Below are 16,961 nucleotides of genomic sequence, written 5' to 3' on the forward strand. Positions count from 1 at the left end.
GGAACGATGCTCACATAGGGGGGGCGAAGGGGTTTCCATGCCACGCGGCTGGTGTGGGTGCCTCTCCCTCTGTCACTGGGGAGACGTCTTAGGGCTCTGTGACTTCCCATTGACTGGCCTTGGAAGGACAAAGCAGAATACTTTCTTTTTTTAATGTTTATTTATTTGAGAGAGAGAGAGAGACAGAGTGTGAGCAGGGGAGGGGCAGAGAGAGAGGGAGACACAGAATCCAAAGCAGGCTCCAGGCTCTGAGCTGTCAGCACAGGGCCCGATGTGGGGCTCGAACTCACGAACCACGAGATCATGACCCAAGCCGAAGTCTGACGCTCAACCGACTGAGCCCCCCAGGCGCCCCCAGAATACTTTCTTATGAACTTTCCTCCCTGCTGCTCTACCTGCCTAGACTCCTCCCTCCCCAACTTGGTTAGACCCTAACTCCTCACCCCTGCAGCCCCCCTCAAGGCTCACCCACTTCCTCTCTTCACCGAGCTTTCCAAGCAGCTACAAAGCGTTTTGCTGCGTCTTCTCCATGGCGTTCGGCACTCTGGCCACTGAGTCGTTTGTGATCTGGGCTTCTGTCTGTGCACACACAGGCACACACACTGTGAGTCCCTCGAAGGACAGGTGTCTGTTTCTCTCTGCTTGGCTGGGTTTTCTGCCGTACTGGTGCTCGGGAAATGTAATCACAAGTGATCGAGGATGTCCTATCCCCCAGAGAGAGGACCAGACGACAGTCAGAAGGCCCGGGTCCCGGATGTGGTCCTGCAGTCATTCCTGGTCGTCCCAAGCCAGCCGCTCCGCACTTCCGCGCCCCCGTGAAGGGAGGGGGGCCCGGCTGACTGTGATGCCCTCCCAGCTCCGAGGTTCCAGAATTCTAGAACTCTGCTCACCCTGCTGTCTTCTTGACGCAGACCGGCCTGCGCGTGCCTCCCATGAGCGGAGACTTCCCGAAGGAGTTCCTCGCAGGTGGAGACCTGGTGTCGCGAGGCCACAGTCGCCGCTGCCTGTCTGTGGACGAGTCCAGAGCCCAGCTGGAGGAGGAGGAGGAGGAGGAGGAGCAGGAGCAGGAGCAGGAGGGGAAGAAGAAGGAGGGAGATGGCTTCCACGCTGTGCCCCTCCGAAGGTCGGGGGCTTTCCGTGCCCACAGCCACCACCCCTTCAAAAGACATAGTTGGGGGCCAGACAGGGATCTCCAGGACCCACTGAGCAGGTAACCCCCAGGGGACCTCCTGCCCCTCCTTCCCTAGACCTAGGAGGTCCTAGACCTAGGAGAGAGTAGTTGGGGAGGATGACGGGGGCCCAGGACACCTGCGTCCCGGGCACTCTCTGGAGAGTCCGAACCCAGCCTCCCTCAGGCCTTTGGGGAGGAGGGACCCTGCCTTTCTTCCTAGTGGTCCCAGCTCCTCCCCAGCTAGTCTCAGGGGCTGGGGGGAGGCACAGAGCAGGGGCCCGTACTGCCAACACTCCTGCTTTGGGTTTCACGCAAGGATGTCAGAGCTGGAAGGGACTTGGGGATCATGTGGCCCAGGTTCCTCGGGAAGTGTTCTGGGGGGTGGGCAAATGCCCACCTGCTGGCTCCGGGCTGATGCAGACCCAGGTATTTGGACATCACAGCACCGCCCTGCGGGGGGGGGGGGGGGGGGGGCGGGGGGGCGGGTAGCCGCTCCTGCTCAGAAGTCTGTGTGCCTGTGCTTGTGGGAAGTTGGGGACCCATCTCTCCCCGTCCCCTGGAAAGTCCCCAAGGACAGGAGGTCAAAAGAGAAGGCCCGGGGGTCAGGCTGGAGAGCTCAGTGAGTGGTCATCGTGGGGGCCTGCCAGCCATCCCTGACCCGGCTTGGGTGGCAACTCCAGTGGGAAGCCCTGCCCGCGGGGCTCCTGGCACCTTCCCAAGAGCACCCAGTTGGAGGCAGAGACGCCCTGGGCGCCCCTCGCGTGGTGCCAGCTTCACCTCAGAGTCTCCGAGGGGTCACCTCTCACCATCAGGCACTAGCTCTGCCCCTTGGCAGCCCTGGGCTGAGGAGGGACAGAGCTTGGCCTGGGGAACCAGGCAAGGGGTGAGCTTGCCACTCGCCCTTGGCCTCTCCCGAGCGCTGGCTTCCTTTGGGGGGACAGTACTGCCCAGTGGCCGGCAGGGGCCGCCCTTGTCCGCCGCTCTGCCAAAGCACGGCTCCCGAAGGCGGGTCGTTTGGGTCTGGGCTGCAGGTGTGCCTACAGGAAGGACTGGGGCCGGGTTCCTCCCTGGTGCCCGGCACTGGCCACCAGCCACAGAGGGCAGTGGCGGCTACGTGTGTTTCAGGAGCAAACTGCAGACATCGGGATGCACGTGCCCTCAGGAGCCCCCCTTACTGCGGAGCCGAGAGGAGCTGGATGCCTTCCTGGAATTGCAGCACCAAGGTGGCCGGCCCTCCCGCGTGGTATGGACAAGAGTCCCCCTGGAGGCCAGCTCCTCCCTCCCGCTGTGCTGCCCCACTCTGTGCCTCTTCTGTCCCGCCGGCTGCTGGGTCTGTCCGCCCAGGCGTCGCTCTGACTCCGTCTGACCGAGGCTGTGTCTGTGGGCTGTACGCCCTCGGTTTGCCTCTGTGTCTGTGTGCCCTGTCCCCCACACTCGGTGTCCTGCCTCTTTCTCTAAGACTCTCTGTCCCCCCCTTTCTGTGTCTGAGCTCTGCGTCGATGTGGGCATCTCTGTTCCTCTCATCAAAAGGCCCCTGTTCCCCTAACTGTGATAACTGCTTCTTTCTGTGGACCCCACATTTCTCAGTTTGGGAGCCGAACTTATAATTTGTGGGAAGAAACGAAGACAGCGGTTCTCTCACAAGATAATCATAGAATTATGGAACGAGAAAGTCTATATAGAGTGTGCCCAGCCTTCTGGCTTAAGGGAGCATGTGTGGGGGATCTCCAGCCAGGACCTAGGGACCTGGAGGGTACACAGGGGCTTTAGAGGTACCCCTGGGTCTGCTATGTCGCACTGGGCAACTGATCCTCCAACTGGCCGGGGCCACCGACACCGGCCCTCTCGGCCCAGCCTGCGTTTGGAAGAGAGGTTGAGGGAAGCGGGCTGCTGTGGCCTGCAGGCAGCAGCCGGCTGGGCCCATCTCAACCCGCCAGCCCCTCCCACCAGCATCCCTGCTGCCCCCTCCCCCCCGCCCCCCACCATCCCAGCACGGTGATGCCACAGGAAGACCAGGACTGGGGAATCAGACCGACTCCCAGATCCTTCATTTACTGGCTGAGCGATTTATTTCATCTCTCTGAAAATCAGGATATTAAAAACTATGTTTCTAATGTTTATTTATTTTGAGAGGCGGGGGGAGGGAAAGAATCTTAAGCAGACTCTGCACTGTCAGCGTGGAGCCCGAAGCGGGGCTCGAACTCACAGACCGTGAGATCATGACCTGAGTAGGAATCAAGAGTCAGACGCTTAACCGACCGAGCCACCAGGTGCCCCTAAAACCTGTCTTTTAAAGTTGTGATTATTTCGGGGGAAAAATGCTGTTAAGGTGCCCGGGACTGTGCTGGCACACAGGCTGAGCACTGGAGACCACGGTTTCTTTCCCCTCCTCTCCCTCCCTGCCCCTGCTTCTCTCCTGCTCCTGCCCCTTCCCGTGAGGCGTTCCCTCCCCCCTTTCTCTGCTGTGTTTTCTCCTTCCTACCTTCCTGCTCTGCTTCCTCTCTCTTCTCATCTTTAAGCACTCTCCTAAATCTCTCCCTGTCTACACTTTGGCCTGTTTGTTTCTCCCTCCAGAACAAGTGAGTATAAACTCCACCAAGGTCCACAGCCAAAAAAGGCCTGAGACTCATCAGGCCGGCCCTCAGGGTGTAGACCGATGGTGTGTGAGCCCAGTCCAGCTCCGGAACTTACTCTGTTTGGCCATCACAGAGCCAACAGTTTAAGATCCGGATTTTTTTTTTTTTTTTTTTTTTTTTAATGCACTCCATGCTCAGTGTGGTACTTGAACTTGCAACCCTGAGATCAAGGGCTGTATCTCCACTAACTAAGGCAGCCAGGCGCCCCCCTCCGCCTTGGCCTTTTAAATATGATGTTTGAAATTGAATGCCCAATAAATCAGCTACCCATTTCAAGACCTAGCTTACACCACCAACGCCTGGGGTGTCTTCACCGTGTAGTTCTCTCCTCTCCTATTACTCCCTTGCCTGCCCCACCCCCAGAGATAATCACTGTCTTGACTTTTATCACTCATTTACATTTTTACAGTTTTCCTACAAATATATACATTACCTAAATAATACGTTTTTTGTGACTGAGTTTAAAAACAATGATGTCATATTGTACACAGTTCCCTATAACTTGCACGTTCATTCAACATTCTGTTTCTAATTTTTATGGATGTGCTGCGGATGGTTAGAGCTCTGCCATCCCATTCTTCCATTGATGAACGTTCAGATCATGTCCACTCTTTGCTACCATGAAGAGTGTCACTATGAACATCCTTTTATCTCTCTTCGGTGCACATTTGTAAGAGTTTCTCCAGGGTGTAGACCTTGGAGTGGCGTTGTTAGGTCACAGAGTGCCTGTCCATTCTTACGAGGTCATAGCAGACCGTTACCACCTCCATCAGCAGTAAAGGAGAGTTCCTGTTGAACCAAATCACTTCCAACATTCGGAGTCATCAGACTTCTTTTAATTTTTTTTTACATTTATTTATTTTTGAGACAGAGAGAGACAGAGCATGAACAGGGGAGGGGCAGAGAGAGGGGGGGACACAGAATGGGAAGCAGGCTCCAGGCTCTGAGCCATCAGCCCAGAGCCTGACGCGGGGCTCGAACTCACAGACCGCGAGATCGTGACCTGAGCTGAAGTCGGACACTTAACCGACTGAGCCACCCAGGCGCCCCGTCATCAGACTTCTTAATTTTGCCAGTCTAGTGGTTACAAATCTCATTGAGGTATTCATTTGAATTATCTTTATTACAAATGCGATTGAGCATCTTTTCATATGTATGCAGGACTGTTGTCTTTCCTCTTCTGTGAAATTCCTCTTCCTGTCTTTTGCCCAAATTCCTCCCCTGTCTTTTGTCTATCCTTTGTTGTGATATGTGTTACAATGAACTTTTCACAAAATGGAGAAAAGTGGTTTGTCTTTTCCTTCTCCCATGGTGACTTTACATAAACAGAATTTCTTAATTTTTATGGGGCTCGAACTTACAGGCCTGAGATCAAGAGTCACACATTCCACAGACAGAGACAGCCAGGCACTCCTGAATTTCTTGTGTTTGCTTTTTAAGTTTTTTAAAAAGTTTATTTATTTATTTTGAAAGAGAGAGAGGCAGAGAGGGGCAGAGAGAGAGGGAGAGAGAGAGAGAATCCCAAGCAGGCTCCACACTGTCAGAGTAGAGCCCAGTGCAGGGCTCAAACTCACGAACTGTGGGATCATGACCTGAGCTGAAATCAAGAGTCAGACACTTAATCAACTGAACCGTCCAGGTACCCCTGCCCCAAATTTCTCAATAAAAAAAAAATTTATTGAAGCATAACATGTATGCAAAACATGCATTAAAACATGTTTAATGGGTGCCTGGGTGGCTCACTTGGTTAAGCTTCTGACTACAGCTCAGGTCATGATCTCACGGTTCATGAGTTGGAACCCACATCAGGCTTTCCACTCTCAGAGTAGAACCCATTTCAGATCCTCTGTCTCCCTCTCTCTCTCTGACCTTCCCTTGCTCACGCTCTTTCTCTCTCTCTCTCTCTCAAAAACAAATGAACATTTAAAAAAGTGTTTAAGATTTTAATTGGAGTTGCAATGAATCTAGAGAGTAATTTAGGAAAAGTTGACATCTGTACAAAATTGCTTCTTCCTATCCATGAAAATAGTACACCTCTGCAATATCATTTTTTTCTGTGTAGATCTTAGATTTCTATAAAATATAGGTTTATTCTTAAGTATATTATACTTCTGTTTTCAAGTTTTAAATTTTAGTCATTCTGGTGGGTGTCTTAGAGGTATCTCATTCTTTAAAAATATTTTTTAATGTTTTATTTATTTTTGAGAGAGAGAGAAAGAGTGTGAGCAGGGGAGGGGCAGAAAGAGAGGGAGGCACAGAATCCAAAGCTCCAGGCTCCAAGCTGTCAGAGCAGAGCCCGATGTGGGGCTCAAATTCATGAACAGTGAGATCATGCTGAGCTGAAATCAAGAGTTGCATAATTAACTGACTAAGCCACCCAGGCACCCCTCCTATTCCTTTTTTAAAAATGTTTGTTTGTTTGTATATTTATTTATTTATTTTAATGTTTATTTTTTTTGAGAGAGAGACAGAACATGAGGAGGGGAGGGGCAGAGAGAGAGGGAGACGCAGAATCCAAAGAAGTTTCCAGGCTCTGAGCTGTCAATGCAGAGCCCCATGTGGGGCTCGAACCCATGAACTGTGAGATCATGACCTGAAGTTGGACGCTTAACCAACTGAGCCACCCAGGTACCCCACAATTTGTACCCATTTAAAATCGACTTCAGTTTGCTAATATTTTGTTTGGGATTTTTGTACTTATGTTGATAAGAGAGATTGGCCCCAAATCTCCCTTTGTCAGACTGCCTGTGCGCAGTTTAAGAATTAAGGTTATACTTGCATTAGAGAAAGAGTTGGAGGGTTTTCGTTTCTATTCTTTGGAAGATTGCATAAGATTTCAGTGACCTATTCCTCGAGACACCCGTCCCTTGCCTATAAAACTGTTTGGCTCAGTGTGTTTTGCTTAGAGAAAGATTGACTACCAATTCCATTTCTTTAATAGGACTATTCAGACTTTCTATTTCTTCTAGATTCAGTTTTGGTGAGTTATATGGATATAGATATTGATACAAACACACACATTTTTTTAAAAGGAATTTTCCCGTCTTGCTTGCATCTTCCAAATTGCTGCCAGCAAGTCGTGGGCAGCCTTCTCCTGCCTTTCCAGTCACCGCACTGCCAACGCTATTCTCCCATTCTCCCTCAATTCATGCCTGCCCTCTGTCCATCACTCTTCTGCAGCCTTGTCTGTTTTATTTACCTGTTCCTAAAAACAACTCTTGGCTTTTATTGATCCTATTTTATGTTTATTGCTCCAGTGATTTCTGATTTTTATTTTTTTAATTAATTATTTAGTTATTTATTTTAATGTTTTTATTTATTTTTGAGAGAGAGAAACAGAGGACTAGCAAGGAAGGGGCACAGAGAGAGGGAAACACAGAATCCCAAGCAGGCTCCAGGCTCTGAGCTGTCAACACAGAGCCCGACATGGGGCTCAAACCCACCAACCGTGAGATCGTGACCTGAGCTGAAGTCAGACGCTTAACCAACTGAACCACCCAGGTGCCCCTTAATTTTTAAATTTTTAAACTAATCTGTCCACCCCGCCTGAGGCTGAAACTTACCACCCCAAGATCCTGAGTCACATGCTCTACTGACTAGGTCAGCCAGGGGCCCTGATGTCTGTTTTATCTTTATTATATCTTTCCTGTTTTCTTTGAGTTTGTTCTGTTGTTCCTTTTCCAATTTTAAAGTGGGCATAGTTTGGGGCGCCTGGGTGGCTCGGTCGGTTGAGCGTCCGACTTCAGCTCAGGTCACGATCTCGCTGTCCGTGGGTTCGAGCCCCGCGTTGGGCTCTGGGCTGATGGCTCAGAGCCTGGACCTGCTTCCGATTCTGTGTCTCCCTCTCTCTCTGCCCCTCCCCCGTTCATGCTCTGTCTCTCTCTGTCTCAAAAATAAATAAACGTTAAAAAAAAATTAAAAAAAAAAAGTGGGCATAGTTCATTTATTTTACTTTTTTTTTTCAAAGAAGGCTATAAATTATCCTTGAAATACCACCTTGGCCATCTCCCACAAGTTTTGTGCTGTAGTTCTATAGTATTTTCATTAAATATAGCATGTCATAAACTATCTTCAAATTTCCATTATGATTTCTTTCTTGTTTGTCCAGTAAGTCTATTTAGAAGAGTGTTTTAAATTTTGTAAATCTATAGAGACTTTTTAAAACTGAAAACATTTTTGAGACAGAACAAATATATAGCAAAAATAAAAAATAAAAAATAAAACTTACCTGTAGAATGTAATGAACCATTAGGAAGAAAATAGCCACTTAACCACCCAGCTTACACAAGAAACACTAGAGTGTCACTAAAACCTACATGGTCCTTGTGTCCCTCTGCATCCATAGCCCTCTTTTTCCCGTCAGAGATGACCACTTTCTTGACTCTTTTTTTTTAAGATTTTATGTTTAAGTAATCTCTGCACCCAACGTGGGGCTCGAACTCATGACCTCAAGATCAACAGTCCCACACTCCACCAAATGAGCCAGCCAGGCACCCCACTTTACTTTTAAGCTCAATTTTCCTAACAGATTTACCCCCTTTATATGCAAGTCTAAACAATATTAACTAGTTTTGCTTATTTTAAACTTTATGAGTATAACCATACAGCATATACATTTTGTGTTCTTGATTCTTTCACTCAATATTATGTTTGTGAGATTCATCCATATTGTAGGGTGGGCTGTGGTTTGTTCATTTTCATTTTTTTTTAAGTTTTATTTATTAAAAAATTTCTGTTAACATTTATTTATTTTTGAGAGACAGAGAGAGGCAGAGCATGAGCAGGGGAGGGGGAGAGAGAGAGAGACACAGAATCTGAAGCAGGCTCCAGGCTCTGAGCTCTTTGTTAGCACAGAGCCCCCCAACGTGGGGCTCGAACTCAGGGACTGCGAGACCATGACCTGAGCCGAAGCCGGCCGCTCAACTGACTGTGCCACCCAGGCACCCCCATTTTCACTTTTGGTTAGTATTTTGATATGTGAATACATCTCAGATCCCTCATCCGATCCACTGGAAGGGGATTTCTGGCTTGTTTCCTATGATCTCTATGATACAGATTATTTGAAATGTGTTAAAACTTGCCTTCTGGGGCGCCTAGGTGGCTCAGTCAGTTAAGTGTCCGACTTTGGCTCAGGTCATGATCTCAGGGTTCATGGGTTCGAGCCCCGCGTCAGGCTCTGTGCTGACAGCTCAGAGCCTGGAGCCTGGTTCGGATTTTGGGTCTCCCTCTCTCTCTGCCCCTCCCCCACGCACGCTCTGTTTCTTTCTCTCTCAAAAATAAATAAACATTAAAAAAATAAAAAATAATTTGCCTTCTGGCCTGATATGTGGCCAGTTTTTGAAGTGCTTCGTAGAGGCTTGAGAAAAATATTTATTTCCTAATGGTTGGGTGTGTGGTTCATGAATATTCCTACTCCCTTTTGTCTTAAATCCAGACTGTCTCTGTTGTTTCATTTCATTTTGTTTGTTTGTTTTTATTACCTGCCTGGCCTCCATAGTTTGAGTCTGTCACCTCTGGAAACCCTTCAGTGTAAATTTTTTCTAAGATGTTTCCTGTTTTGGGCTCGAATTGCAGCAGAGTGCTGCACGCCGAACAGTGGGCTTAACTTCCCGAGGATTTCAGGTGGAACGTGGCAGGTGTGGAGGACAGGGAAGAAGGGCACAGGGAGCGGGAGGGGTGAGGCCTGACTTTGAGTGAGGGTTCTTGATGCGATTCTAGGGTCAGAGCTGCTGTCATCCATCCGTTGGCCCTTTGGACCGCTCGGCCACGGGCATGCTTTCCAAGTCTGCGTCCATGAGTGGCATCAGTTGTCTCTTGGGCTGTTCCGACCCGGCTGGTGAGTGGAGGTGGGAGGCAAGGCAGTGGTGGCCCCTTCCCCTGTCTGTCTCACCACCGTCCCTCACCGCCCACCGCCAGCCGTTTAGAGTCTGGGTGTCCTGGGTGCTGCTTAACCACACACCCTTGGAAACACCAACATGCCTCTATTCAAATGAGAGGTCTGAATTCAGAACTCTCCTTCCAATGAAGGAGGACATAGGACAGAGTGCGGCTCTCCAGTCCCCCTCCCCTGCCCCCCCTCCCCGTCACAGGAGATGAAGGACAGTTACCTGCCATGTACCTTGTCCTCAAGATGAGGCACTGGAGGCTCAGTGCGAGACCTCTGCTGTCTCCATTCGGTTCTGCAGAGACGGAGCTGAGACTCAGGCTCCCACCCCCTGCTCTACAGGGTCCCGTGCTCTGCTCCCTGGCCTCTCAGTTCTTCAGCTCTGCGCCGCTCAGACCCCCCCCCCCCCCCCCACTCCAGTGCCGGTCACATGCACCTGCAGCATGGAAACCTGATCCAGGTGGAGGGGGTGGGGGAGGCAGCCCCGGGCGTCTTTGTCTGGCTTTAGCCGGACACTTCTCGTCTCCTTTTGCGTTGGCAGGGAATTTATGCCAGCCCTCCGCCACTGACCTCAGCCGAAGGTGAGTTTGGGAGACCCAGAGCCCTTCAGAGGCCCCGATGGAAGAGGGGCAGTGGGACTGGTCCACGGATCTTGTAGCACCAAGGGTCTCTGCTTCCTGAAACATCGCTCCCTTTAACATTTCTGATCCTAGGCCTCCAAAAGGCCCTGTCCCCGAGCTTTACAGAATTCACCCTCTCCTCATTCAGTGGCCAGGGAGGGTTACAGGGCTCCCAGTAGCCTCATGGGAGAGTGAAGCAGTTAGGAAAGGAAAGTAGTATCCAGACCCCAGGCTGTCAGATGAAGAGGGGAGAGGGAGTTGTCAAGGCCAGGAAGGGGGGTGGGCAGATCAGCTACTGGACAGTCTCAGGGAGACACGGTGACTAAGGACCCCATGCATCAGACTTGGAGGTTCAGATCATAACCAGAGGGGAGTGGCTCTACGGAGAGCTGGGCAGGGGCTGTGGAGCCCTGGGTGGGAGGGCAGGGGCTGAGGCCCAGCCCTGGAACTGCGGGAGCCTGGGAGTTTTCGGTGCCCAGAAAAATCAGCACACAAAATCGGCACCTGTTTATTTGGCCCCTGCAGCTGAAGCCTGGTTAGAGCGGCCGGGCCCTCCCAGACAGTGCGGCTGGATGAGCTAGCCAGGGCCCTTTAAGATGCCAAGCTCTGATTTGTGACCCTGAAAATCTCTAGCTGACACATCCTCCTGGCTCTGGGTTTGGGATTAGCTCATGGGATGGGGCTGATGAAATCCCAGGAAATCCACTCCTGATTGGCTTTGGGCCCAGAGGCCCTTTCCACACAGCAGAGAGGGTCGTACACAGGGCTCTTGTGTTTTGAGGGGAACATGCCCCACTGGGGGGCCCTCACCCCGCATCTTTGGTCGGGAAGCAGTGCCGGCAGAGGCCGGGCCTGAGTTAGGTAGGAAGGGGGAGGGTCTGCACTTATCTGGGAGGAGCCCGGAGTTTTCCTCACACACTGAGGTGCCTGGGCAGCAGCCGTGCACATCCGGGAGGTGGGGGTGGGGCCAGGGGCTTTCTCAGTCCTTTCTCGGACCTCCTTTCTCCCCTCCGGGCATGGCGCCTCCGTCCACCATCTCTCCGGGAACATCTTGCTTTTCTTTTCCAGCTCAGCCTCCAGCCCTTCACCTCTTCTTTTTCTCTCTGCAGCTGTAGCCAACTGGAAGGGGGCTCAGGTACCTGGGCGGACTCCCCCCTGCGCCGGACCCTCAGTTTCCTCCTGGGCATGACCGGAAAGGCCAAGGTAGGAGTCAGCGGGGAAGCAGGAGGCCTGGCCCCCCTGCCCTCCTCAGTTCCCCTCCTCTGCACCCCACCTTCTGCTCTGTCCCCAGCTTCCCCGGGAGACCGACACCCAGGGCAATGGTTCAGGTTTGGAAGAAGCACGTGGTGTTTCTCCCAGACTCCCTCCCTGCATGGGGGGAGGGTCACCTTTCCTCTGCACCCCCCTGTCCCCCTGCCTCCAGCTCCGCAGCCAGCTGTGGACAGCTGGGAGAGGGGAAGAGTGGCTGAGCCCTACCTCTCTTCCGGCCTCACGTGGCTAAGAGGTGGGCAGCAGGGATCGGAACCACTGGGGAAGAAGGATAATGATCATAATTACGGCCCTACTTTTTACTTCTTCGGAGCGTCTATAAGGGTTTGCAAAGTGCCTTTCCACTCGGAATTGTATGGGTGGGTACAGCAGCTGCCGGAGTTGCAATTAGACCCCAGGCAGCGTGGGAACCAGGAAAGTACGACGTTGTGGAAACGCACGCACAGCCACGCGTGTAGGGCCACGTCCAGTTCTGACCCCGGGAAGGTGAAGCTATCCTCCCGGGTCCCTTATTACCGACCCCGGGGCGCTGCGAGACCAGGAGCTCTGGCTGCTGCTCCAATGCCTTTCCGCGTTCTCCATTTCCTGGCAGAATGAGCACCCCCCTTTTCCTCTCGGGGCCTCCCCAAGTGTGCATGCACCTTCCAACCTGGGGCGGCTGCTGAGCATGGAGAAAGACTGCAGAGAAAACCTCCATATTCACCTGGAAGAGCCCCGGGATTCTCACCCCTCGCCCCCCGGGGCCGGGCGGGGCTTGCTCCCCCGCCAGCCTTTTGGCCTTCCTCCGGGTCAGGCAGAGGAGAAACCCGCTGGTTAGCACCTTCTCACCACAGGCCGGAGGGGGTGGGGTGGGGGGGTTGAGGCAGGGGACCAGGCAGTCTGAGCAGGAGCGGCTGGAATCTTAAAGCCGGGGGTGGGGAGGGCAGTGGGGCAGTGAAGCTTCTTTTCTCCCACGAGAGACTTAGCTCTCCAGGGACCTGGGTCTCCGGCCAGCGTCCTCAGGAGCTCTCTTAGCTCAGGGTAGGAGAGTGTGCTGGGGGAGCTGCCTTCTTTCCCCGCAGGGGGAGTCTGTGCTGCCCGGGGTGGGGGGCATCCCGATCCCCAGGGGTCTTCTGCGTTTGTCCACCCTTGGCCCAAGTTCGGTGAGAAGTAAAGTAACCAGGTGAAGGGGGGTGTGGGCAGTGTGGGACCCGGATAGGCAGCGGGAAAGAGCCCGAGCGAGTCAGCGTCTGGCCAGACTCGCCCTTCCCCACCAGGGTCTCCGGCCCAGTGCTGTTCCACACTCACGAGTGCGTGTGCCTGCCTCACTAAACCCCTTCCCCTCCTCCCAGCTCGGGACTGCGCCTGGCAGGTCAACATCAGGGGGCGGGGCTGGAGAGAGGAAGTGGCTTATTCCTTCCTATTTGACTAGAGTCATCGAAGTGGACAAAACACTTTTCCAGAGGCCATCCCATTTCATTTTCATAACACTCTGACAAAGATAAGTATTTTAATCTCCATTTTGTAGACAAGACAACGAACGCAGCGGCTCCATTACTTCCCTGAGATCCTACAGTTACCAGGAGGCAGGGCCGTATTGCAGACCCAAAGCTTTTTTGTTGTTGCTTTGTAAAAAGATTTTCATTCTCTTTTATTTTATTAAAAAATTGTTTTTTAATGTTGAGAGAGACAGAAGAGACAGAGTGTGAGTGGGGGAGCGGCAGAGAGAGAGGGAGACACAGAATCCAAAGCAGGCTCCAGGCTCTGAGCTGTCGGCACAGAGCCTGACACGGGGCCCGAACCCACGAACTGTGAGGTCGTGACCTGAGCCGAAGTTGGATGCTTAACCGACTGAGCCACCCCTGACGATTCTTATTTTAAAGTAATCTCCACACCAAACGTGGGGCTTGAACTCACAATCCCAAGGTCAAGAGTTTCGGGCTCTGGTGGTGGCTACTTTTAGGTTCTGGCAGAAATTCGGGTTGCCTTTTGTTATGGGGTATCTAAAAAATAATTTCTGAAAATAACGGGAAGTATCAGTGGATAGGAGTAGGGCGGGGATAGGGAGATGACGACGCAAGGGTTTGGGTTTGGAAGTGTTCCCGGGATGCATAAGATGAAAATTAAGTCAGGCAGCAGGCTTAGCTCTCTAAAAGCCCAGCTGTTCCTCAAGGTAGACGGGTTTCCTGTACCCACTCCCAAACCCCCTTCCTGGCCACTCATCTCCTAAGCGGAAGAGGTGGGCATTGAGCGAGGGCCAGGCTGGGACACAGAGCTCACTGAAGATGGGGGTGGAGGCAGGAAAGGGCTGGAGCCTTAGGTCTGCTTCCTTCACAGAGACCTGAGTCTGAGGCCGGCCTGAGAGTTCCCTCAAACCCTGCGATTCGGGTCCTGGCCTCATGGCTCCGCCCACTGGGTGCCCACACTACAGTGTGGCCCTTTAAGATTCCGTCCTTTGCTTGGGGCACTCTCCCACCCTAGGCCTGGGAGAAAAGTTCAGGTCCTGGCCCACCCCTGGTCTCTGGGCCCCCAGTGGGTGGAGCCACCAGGCGAAGATTCTGGCTTCTGGTTGTCTGTTCTGTTTTTAAATTTAGTACATTCCTCAGCCCTGCCTGCTCACTGCGGGGAGGTCAAGTCTGGGGTTCTGGGCCAGGATTTCTGGTTTGGGGGAGTTCCTAGGGCCTTCCCATAAGGTCTTCCCCGCAGGTGCAAGCCTGGGCGAACCAGCCTGCCTCCTGGCCCTGGGAAAGTCCTTTTTGCTTTCTGATTTCCATCCGGCCTGAAATGGGCTTATCCCCTCTCCTGTTTTCTGGTCTTTGCGGTACATGGATTCTTAAACAGTGGAATGGGTGAGGAAGGAGGTGATGAAAGAGTTGTTAGGCAGGAGGGAGGCTAGGGGAGCAGTGTGGAGGTGGTGCTGGGGGTGAGGAGCCCAACGGGCTCAGCCAGTGGTGAGGCAGCGAAGCCCAAAATAGTGGCAGAGGCTAAAATTGGCACCTAAGGGGAGTGCTGAGCTGGGCTGGAAACACTGGCTGGAGCTGCCTCTGAGCCGGGCCGGGAGCTGCGGCATCTGGGTTGGGCCTTCTCTCCCTCCTTCCCCTACACTTTTTGGGACCAGAGTCAGGCAGGACCGTGCAGACACAGGATGCTCTGCCCCAAGGCTCTGCAGAGAAATGCGAGAGCCTGAGAGGCAGAAATGAACTGCAGTGTGAAGGATTATAGTTAGATTGGGGGAGGAAGTTTGCAGCAGCAGGAAACTCGGCAAAGGTGGAGGGTGGCTCAGGCTGCGGCAGAGGGCCCCGAAACAATGCCCCACTGCACGCCGCCGCTTGTGGGGAGACTGGCCAGGCCCTGAGTGCCCCCCGGAGCGGGGGCGGGCCGGTGTCCAGCCTTTCGGCTCCGGCCTAACAGCCAACGGAGGGAAGCGGGGTTAGACACCAGGAAGGACTTCCCCGGCCTCCCGAGAGGGGGCGGGGCCCGCGCCCGGGCCGGGGGCGGGGCCGGGGGCGGGGCCGGGGCGGGGCTCGGGCCGGGGGCGGGGCCGGGGGCGGCCGCCGCTCGGGGCGGGGCGGGGGGCTCGCGGGAGAGTCCTCGGGCGCGCACCCTCGCCTCCACGCCCGGTAAAGACCGGCCTCTCGCTTCCCCTCGCTTCCCCCGCCCTCCCCCTGCCCTGCCCCCAGCGGCGCGCGGGGCCTGGCGGCGCGGGCGGCGGGGCTCCCTGCAGAGCGCGCGGGGCGGGGGGCCGCGGGGCTCCCGGGTAGAGGTCGGCGCGGGCAGGGCGCGGGCAGGGCGCGCAGGGCCGGCGGGGCGAGCGGCGGCCAGCGCCCCGGGCCCGGCCCGGCGGCCCCCGCCCCCGGCCCGCGGGGAGGCTCGCGTTTGAGGAACTGCGCGGGGCCGCGCGCGCGAGCCGCCTTCCTGTCCCGGGACCGCCCGCCGCCGCCGCCGCCGCCGCCGCCCCGACCATGTCTCGGATCGAGTCGCTCACGCGCGCGCGGACCGAGCGGAGCCGGGAGCTGGCGAGCAAGGTGGGCTCTGGGGGCGCGGGGCGGCGGGGCCGGGAGGGAGCGCCGGGCCCCGGGGGGCGTCCCGCGCCGCCCCCCACCCCGACCCCCTCCCGGCCCGACCGCCCGGAAGAAAGTTGCTCCGGGAAGGGACCGCGCGGGAGGAGGGAGGTGCGCGTGTCGGCGGGGCTCCCCTCGGCCCGGGGGCCCCTGCGCCCCGCGGTCGCCGGCGTGCTCATCCCCCTTTGTCCCCGCCATCCGGCGCAGGGGCCTGGAGGGGTGGTTTCCCGGTTCCTCCCGCCCGCGCCGCCGCCCCCCCACCCCCCAGACAAAAGTCAGCCCCTCCTCCCCCCGCAGATGGACTTTCCAGCTGTGATTCACTTCTCCCCTCTGGTAGGCGGGTGGCTGGGGTCGGGACGGCGTACTTCCCCCCAGGAGCCATCACCCTCAGGCGCCGGGAGCAGAGGTCTTTGTGTAGTTGGGATCCTTTCCTCCGTCCTCCGGGGCCCTGGGCACACCTGTTTCTGGAACACAGGGCCTCGGGTCGCCGTCCCTGTGTGACCCGCCAGCTTCCAAGCCCCCTGTTCTCCCTGCGTGAAACCCCGAGGGTGACCGGCTGGCCGGCTCTGTGCCCCTGCCGCCCCTCCTCCCTCCTCTCCCTAGCCCTTCCTTCACTCTTCATCCTGGGACCCATTCACCTTCCATTTCCAGAGTCTGGGGTATAATTATCCTTGGCCCTCGCTCCTTCCCAAGTATCCTTTATCCCTGTCTTTGTAGCCAGGCCCACTCTCCAAGGCCATGACCTCTGCACACCCCAGACCCCGGGGAAATGAGGTGTCCGTGAACAGGTTAGAGCTGGCAGCCCGTGGCATGCAGACAGCGCCTCCCAGCAGCCAGGTCGCCCGCACTGTACCCATTATCAGGAGGGCCAGGCCCCCGCCAATAGCTGGTTTAATCTCTGGCTTCCCTCTGCCGCCAGTGCCCTGCCCCCAGTGCCCTTCCCTCTGCCCCAGTGCCCATCACCCCCACGGTGCTTGCAGCAAGGGGGCAGTGCCCTCTGGGAGCCCTGGAAAATGGTGGAAAGCCCTCCCACACTCCTCCTAACTCCTAGCGTGGCTACCTGTCTCCAGGCTAAGTTGGGAGAGGTTCCATCCTGGAACTTTCCCTTCGGGGGGGCCGGGATGAGATTCTGCCAACAGGAAGGCAACTGGGGATTTGAGCAGAGCCTAAGACAGGAAGTGTGCTGGAGCCGTGGGGTGGCAGACGGGCTCTGCTCAACCCCGGCCCGGCCAGGCCCCAGCCCTGAGAGTCTGTTTATTTTTCAACCGTTTGAGCTGAGACCCTGGAGTAGAGCCAAAGGGGGGCGGAGAGGTTTTTTTGAAACCACGGAAATTTGGTTCC

At 54.9% G+C, this 16,961-nt stretch overlaps 1 protein-coding gene across 6 annotated transcripts in view; it reads left to right on the top strand.

The window, feature by feature from the left end:
* Nucleotides 1-930: 930 nt before the first annotated feature.
* ARHGEF2 (Rho/Rac guanine nucleotide exchange factor 2) overlaps nucleotides 931-16,961 on the top strand; it is a 38,214-nt gene continuing 22,183 nt past the window's right edge. The window contains exons 1-5 of one of the 6 annotated variants that reach the window (XM_047839926.1): nucleotides 931-1,210; nucleotides 2,297-2,414; nucleotides 9,526-9,643; nucleotides 10,233-10,272; nucleotides 11,421-11,514. In XM_047839926.1, the coding sequence (XP_047695882.1) occupies nucleotides 933-1,210; nucleotides 2,297-2,414; nucleotides 9,526-9,643; nucleotides 10,233-10,272; nucleotides 11,421-11,514 (648 nt within the window). In that variant the 5' untranslated portion in view covers nucleotides 931-932. Of the gene's footprint in view, nucleotides 1,211-2,296; nucleotides 2,415-9,525; nucleotides 9,644-10,232; nucleotides 10,273-11,066; nucleotides 11,173-11,420; nucleotides 11,515-15,127; nucleotides 15,180-15,391; nucleotides 15,585-16,961 lie in introns of those variants that run through there. The other 5 variants (XM_047839927.1, XM_047839930.1, XM_047839934.1 and 2 more) reach the window with 5 other exon arrangements.

The sequence above is a fragment of the Prionailurus viverrinus genome, chromosome F1, assembly GCF_022837055.1.
Source record: "Prionailurus viverrinus isolate Anna chromosome F1, UM_Priviv_1.0, whole genome shotgun sequence".
NCBI classification, from domain to species: Eukaryota; Metazoa; Chordata; class Mammalia; order Carnivora; family Felidae; genus Prionailurus; species Prionailurus viverrinus.